Source organism: Amia ocellicauda, chromosome 19, assembly GCF_036373705.1.
Source record: "Amia ocellicauda isolate fAmiCal2 chromosome 19, fAmiCal2.hap1, whole genome shotgun sequence".
NCBI lineage: Eukaryota > Metazoa > Chordata > Actinopteri > Amiiformes > Amiidae > Amia > Amia ocellicauda.
Genome location: NC_089868.1, coordinates 12,438,432 through 12,444,908, shown reverse-complemented (window position 1 = coordinate 12,444,908; position 6,477 = coordinate 12,438,432). Strand labels below are relative to the sequence as shown.

At 40.8% G+C, this 6,477-nt stretch overlaps 1 protein-coding gene across 1 annotated transcript; it reads left to right on the top strand.

Annotated features, from left to right (window-relative positions):
* Positions 1-1,065: 1,065 nt before the first annotated feature.
* On the top strand, positions 1,066-5,654 carry LOC136714880 (uncharacterized). The gene is made up of 4 exons (XM_066692502.1): positions 1,066-1,320; positions 2,960-3,150; positions 4,019-4,057; positions 4,480-5,654. The coding sequence occupies exons 1-4, from the start codon at positions 1,318-1,320 to the stop codon at positions 5,054-5,056; spliced, it is 810 nt and encodes a 269-aa protein (XP_066548599.1). The 5' UTR covers positions 1,066-1,317; the 3' UTR covers positions 5,057-5,654.
* Positions 5,655-6,477: the final 823 nt, after the last annotated feature.

Below are 6,477 nucleotides of genomic sequence, written 5' to 3'. Positions count from 1 at the left end.
GGTGTATAGAATGTGCCTTTGTTGGAATATAGTATAATATTATAATGTCTTTATAAGAGGAGAGATGGGGTTGCTATGCTGGGGAGAAGATACCAGAGACCTCAGCAACAGACTGGAAATGTATAAAAAGTTATGTTTTGCTACATTTCACATCATCTCAGTTCTCATTTCTTGTTTTTATCACAGGTCTATGTAAACAAGAGTGATTGCCAAATAAGCCAGTATAATCAACTTTCCACAGTCTTCTGTTCTAGGGATCCTTCCAATGCAATTATGCCATTTCAGTCCTTCAAAGAACTCCCGTGCTCAGGTCCAGCGTCCCCTCTCTGGAGCTAGTGCTTGTGCTCGTGCTCGGGCTTGTGCTTGCAATCAGAGGTCAAATCTCCTTTGTCCTGCTCCAGCCCTCTTTTTATAGGGCTAAACCTCTCTCGGAGTGTCGGGGAGCAGGTGCGTTAACAGGCAGAGCGTGGGGAGCAGGTGATGTTCAAAGGAAAATATACAAGTGAACAATTAAATAATTATTGAAACACAGAGTAAAATAAAATGCACACCTTAATGATAATCGGCAATAATGATACAAATGAAAATAACACAAGTGAATGAGCCAAAAAGAATAGCAATGAATAGTCAATACAAGCAATTAAGTAAAAAAGTGATTAAGTGAGCCTCACTGTTCATTGTTTCATAAATTAGCCTGATAAGACAGAACTCAAATAAAGTCCTCTCTGTAGGTCTTTCACTCTATCTCTCTGTATGTTTATCTGTTCACTCCTCTCTCTGGAGCTCTATTTGTTTTTCTCTCTATCGCACTCCTTTCTATCTATTCAGCTCCATCTCTCTGTCTGGCACATGCAAAGCAATTTTACTTATTTAATGCAAGGGTCCAAAGAGATCAAGTATTGTCTGGTCAAATGGGATCTTTCTGCATATTAAGCTACTTTATTAATGTATGTAAATAATGTGATATATGGTTGCCCTGGATAAGAAATATAATAATATTAATAATAAAAGAGAGTGAGACAGAGAGAGGGAGTGAGAGAGACCATAAAAGGGAGAGAGTGAGATTTGGAGTGGAGTGGGAATAACTAAGGACAGGAACATGCACAGGAGGCAATATTAATACCCTCGCCCGTGAGTGAGACCCACAGAGAGAGACAGATGGAAGGAGGGAGGGGCTGTCAAACAGAGAGAGAGGCAGGACAAGTCTTTTCTTCCCTCTGACTCCACTATAATAACCCTGTGTTGGTTCCCACTCTACAGAATACTGACACCAGATACAGCCGTACGGCAAGATACAGACCCGAAGACAACACAGCAATGGTGAGTATTGACAGAGCCACTGAATCAACAAGCCATCTGGTTATAACACTATTAGTAGTCTTGATATTATTATTGTTATCATCATTAGTATTGGTAGTATTGTAATAGTATTAGTAATGATAATATTGTATCATTAATATTAAGAAAATACAAATATACACACATACATGTGTAATATCAAAATAACTATTAAAACTATTCTGGGGCTACATGCAAGACTTTATCAAGATTTTATTATTGTTGGATTATGTGGTTGGCTACAAACCAATTAAACAATTATGTAAACTTAAATAAAGCTCAGTTTATTACACACATATACAGTACATAATAATAAGCAGATGAATTCTATTAGAAACTTAAAGCTACAGCTATACCGTTTTCTTGCATATCAGATACACTAATTAAAATTGAAATCTGTAAAAATAATGTTAAAGTGTATGAATGTGTGAATGTTTCATTTTATCAACACTTAATAAAATACATACACCGATCAGCCATAACATTATGACCACTGACAGGTGAAGTGAATAACACTGATAATCTCGTTATCATGGCACCTGTCAGTTGGTGGGATATATTAGGCAGCAAGTGAACATTTTGTCCTCAAAGTTGATGTGTTAGTAGCAGGAAAAATGGGCAATCGTAAGGATCTGAGCAACTTTGACGAGGTCCAAATTGTGTTGGCTACACGACTGGGTCAGAGCATCTCCAAAACTGCAGCTCTTTTGGGGTATTCCCCAAATCCAATCGAGCATCTGTGAGATGTGCTGGACAAACAAGTCCGATCCATGGAGGCCCCACCTCGCAGCTTACAGGATCTGCTGCTAACGTCTTGGTGCCAGATACCACAGCACACCTTCAGAGGTCTAGTGGAGTCCATGCCTCGATGGGTCAGGGCTCTTTTGGCAGCAAAAGGGGGACCTACACAATATTAGGCAGGTGGTCATAATGTTATGGCTGATTGGTGTAAATATAAACGAATCACTTCGCTTAGAAGGCAAGAATCCTTTACCAATATTTATTGTCTTGAATGTTTTACATTGAGCGCAATGGTAGTGACTGAATTAAGCTTGTACAGTTTAACGTGTGATTAGTATTTCATTATGACGCAACAAATCGGCTAAATCCTGTAATGCAATACCCAAGTATTTTGGGAATTTTAATGTATGTAATGGTTTGTATTAATTAATTAAAGCTTTTTGCACTCTCATTGTGTCTGCTTTTTATCAATTACTAAAAATATTCATATCGATTTCAAGATCAATATAGTGCTGGAGTCCAATCCATATGATTAAAAAAACAGAATAGATTCCAGAATTGATTATTCTGAGATGAATTACTGGCATGAATTTCAATGTATATATGACCCCATTCAGCACAGAGTTGTCAGGGGTTCTCTCTCATACAAAGGGGGGTCCCCGGGTCTATGAAAGAGAACCATTGTTCTAAGGTAAATATTAACACATTTCAGAGAGGTTTATTTGCATTTGTCAGCAATTACTTTCACTTAAAACATACTTTTTCTTCTGTAATATATATAAAAAGCAAATATTTTTACCATATATTACATTAATTTTTTGGTTGCATATTGGTGTAATTGTATTATTTTTTCTATAATTGTCCATTCTCTCACCTCCAGAGATTTGCTTTGTGTGTTGTTTTGCTGTGCCTGGGGGGGCGGAGCTTTGCGCAGGATGATCAGGCGCCAGAGGATGTGGCTGAGAAAGAGGAGGATCAGGACAAGGCAGATGGAGGAGAGGTTACTGAAGCAGGGGCGGGGGATGGAGTGGACCCCACTGCCCTTTCTAAAATTGTTGCTCAGTTGAGAAGGTGAGTGGGGGATGGAGAGGGAGAGAGAAACTAAAAGCGAGGGAGGGATAGAAAGAGACAGTGTGTGACAGGAGTGGCAATGTGAGGAACGTAAGAGGAAGGGAGGGGGAGAGAGGAGAAGAGAAGCAGAGGGAGAAATGGAGGGAGTGGGGGAGAGAGGGCAAAATAGAAAGATAAAAGAATAGGTCACCATCCCTGATCCCATCTCCCCATGGATTGTTGTTCACCTTCACCTTAATCATCCCATTTCAGCCATCTTTCTACACACCCAGTTACACCTGCCCTTGCCATCATTATATATTCCTATCCTTTCCCAGACATCCTTGCAAAGTCTTGATTACTCCTTTGTATCAAATCCAAGCTTCATCAACTCGTGGCTGCGCTCTGTCTGACATCACTTGCACCTCATTGAAAAATGTCTTCCTAAAACCCTGCAAAGATTTCTGTGGGTGGGGCTTTGTGATGTCACGGAGCAGCACTCGAAGAACGAACATCTCTGAATTTCTGTGCAGAACTGTGCTGCGGAAATCTGTGCTACACAAACGCGACCGTTGTGTATTATGGAAGCAAGAGATTCCTTATTTTTGTCGTGATTTTTTCTGCACTCTGTGTGCTGAGGTGTGCTCATATGACTTATGTTTATTCCATGTTGCGAACGGGTCTACTGATTATAATCCTCAGACTTGGATTGTTTTGTGTATAGTAGGCTAATCTGGTAAATTGTTGTGGGGACGAATTGCTGCGGGAACGAATTGTTGCAGTAGTGAATTGTCATGGGGACCAAATGTCGGCGGGTCAAATTGATGGGGATGTATTGATGTAACTTGAAATGGTTTTATGTTCTGTCTCCCGCTCCCATGTATCACAGCAAGCTGCCAAAAACTGCCAAGAGCAAGAACATTGCAAAGTGAGTATTTTATGTTTATTTTCTCGAAAGCAAAGGGGAAATTGCAGTAGCACAGCTAATTTGATTTTGTCTTGAACGAACGAGGGAGTGAAATGGAGTGAGAAGGAAAACAAAAAATAGAAAAGGGAAAGGAGAGAAAAACAGAAGCTCAGAGATTACTAGAGTGAAAGACACAGGGTTTGAGAGAAAGCATGAGAGAGAGAGGAAGGGAGAGACAAATGGGAACAAATAAGGAGAGACAAAAAGAAAGGAGGGAGAGAGAGAAGGAGGGTGTGGGAGACAGAGAGAGAGATGCAAATAGAGAGAGGCGACGAGAGAGCCAGACCCTAACTCAGTTTATGAATGTCAAGGTGCGCTTCAGACACTCACAGACATGGCTGACGTTCACACCCCAATTCTCATCTCTGTTTCCATGATGCCAGGCCCAAAGATCAGCTGTTCGCCATTGCTGTGGTGGTTTCGGTGGGCGTGTGCAAGGGATCTGAGGAGCTCCAGAATCAGACTCCCCTGATGACCGCACTCTCTGCAATGACCCAGGTGCTGAAGAAGAAGTCCCTGTATGAGAGCAAGGAGCTGGTGGCGGCTGTGCCCGAGAGATCAAAGTACTTCAAGAAGACTTTGGAGTCCCCTGAGCATCAGCTGCTCCACAGCCGAGTACTGGAGAAGCTCATGATGGCTCAAGCGGACAAGAGCCAGTGTCTTGTCTTCTTGACCCTCAGTCCATTCTGTGACAAGGACTGTCTTGAAAACTCCAATCAGAGCCTCCTGTCTGACTTGGACGTGTTCCAGCAGTGGACCGGACCCAAAGCCTTTGTGTTCGACAAGCTGTATAGTGGGAATTCCCTGAAGATCTTCAGGAAGAAAGACAATGAGAAAATTGCCAAGAAACGACGCAAGGCCTTCCAGCACTTCAAGCACAAGGTGGAGCTCTTCCGCTGTCAGACGGACGTGTGTCATCAGTGTGGGGCAGGGGCGATTCAAGAAGTGTGTGTGTATTGATGCAGGGTGGGGGGTGGAGGCAGGAAAGGGGGCAAAGAGGTAGAAGTTTCACATATCCCCATTTCCCCATATAGAAGAAACCACAATTTTTAATGTATGTTACAAATTGTGACCCTTCTGTATTCCCTCTGCCTAAACAGGAGTCTTTCAATGTCTCTTTATTACATGGAGTGTTTTTGAGTAGCTTTGTATTTCCGTTTATGACATTCATTTGCTGATATTTGCTAAAACTCCAGGATGTTGCAAAATACATTGTGTATGACTATGAAATGTACACAGAAGGGTCACTTTGGGGCATATCTAAGGGTCACATTTCTACCAGATATTAAAAATGTGTGTTTGAACTGTTTGGGCAATTTCAGCAAAAGTGTGATTTAGACTGAGTGAGGTAAAGCCAGCTAGAGTGGGATGTCACTCGTGAGGATGACGACTGAAAGTCAGGCAATGATGATAAAGAAGGTGACAAAGATGTTGACATGGAAGGTGTGTTAGTTTTGCATCACTGAACTCTCTTGGCCATTACCATGCCTCTCACTGCAAAAATAATCATAAAATTAGCAATAATAATAATAATAATAATAATAATAATAATAATAATAATAATAATAATAATAATAAAGTCATTCTGCAAAACTCTGTGAATGTGTGTTGTGGACTTCTGTGTGTGTGATGTGTGAGATCCCCCCCAATATTGAGAGAGTGGCAATCATTTACACATAGGCATAATTTAGGGTGGTGCATATCCCTACACTTAACTTCAAAAATACATTAATTCATTGTCATTATTCACGACTGAATTAACGCCTCCACTCTATGACATCCCTCACCCCCCCACCCCATCCCTCAACGGAATGAAAATGCATTTCCCCTTCATTTCTGAAACGAAACCTACGCCACTGGTTGCATAGCCTGTGCTATTAATACTGAAAAAACATATAATTAACACATTTAAGTGCAAACATTTTGCAGACATGAAACTTTGTTGGTCCAACGTTGGTTTATGGTTGGCTTGATTAGCAAGTGGACGGTAGGCACATATTAACCAGTCACTTATTTACATATAAATGTAAAGTCTCTGAAAGGTGGGGCTCAGCAAAACAGCATGTATTTTTGTGAATTTGTTTCAATTTATTATTCCCGGTGTTCAAAATAAACAGACAGTCAAAAAACATACAACAAACCCTTACTCCTCGTTGAGCCTAATTACACATATAGCACAGGTCCCTCTCTAAACACATCACTAATCATAAGCACAAACACAAAGCAACCAAGTAAGTCCCTAATCTGCTTCCATTATCCAAAGTTCAAGGCCATATAGTTATCATTCTTTAAATCCTGCTCTTCTTAGTAATTGCTCTGTTCTCGCACCTCTGTGGGGAGTTGTAAGGCAGTTTGCCGTCACAGTCTAAAATATAAAATAA

What these genes read in the sequence shown, in the direction of transcription:
- LOC136714880 (XM_066692502.1), top strand. An exon ending in ATTGTTGCTCAGTTGAGAAG is followed by an intron (nt 3,151 to 4,018) that starts GTGAGTGGGGGA and finishes CATGTATCACAG; the next exon opens with CAAGCTGCCAAAAACTGCCA. An exon ending in AAGAGCAAGAACATTGCAAA is followed by an intron (nt 4,058 to 4,479) that starts GTGAGTATTTTA and finishes CCATGATGCCAG; the next exon opens with GCCCAAAGATCAGCTGTTCG.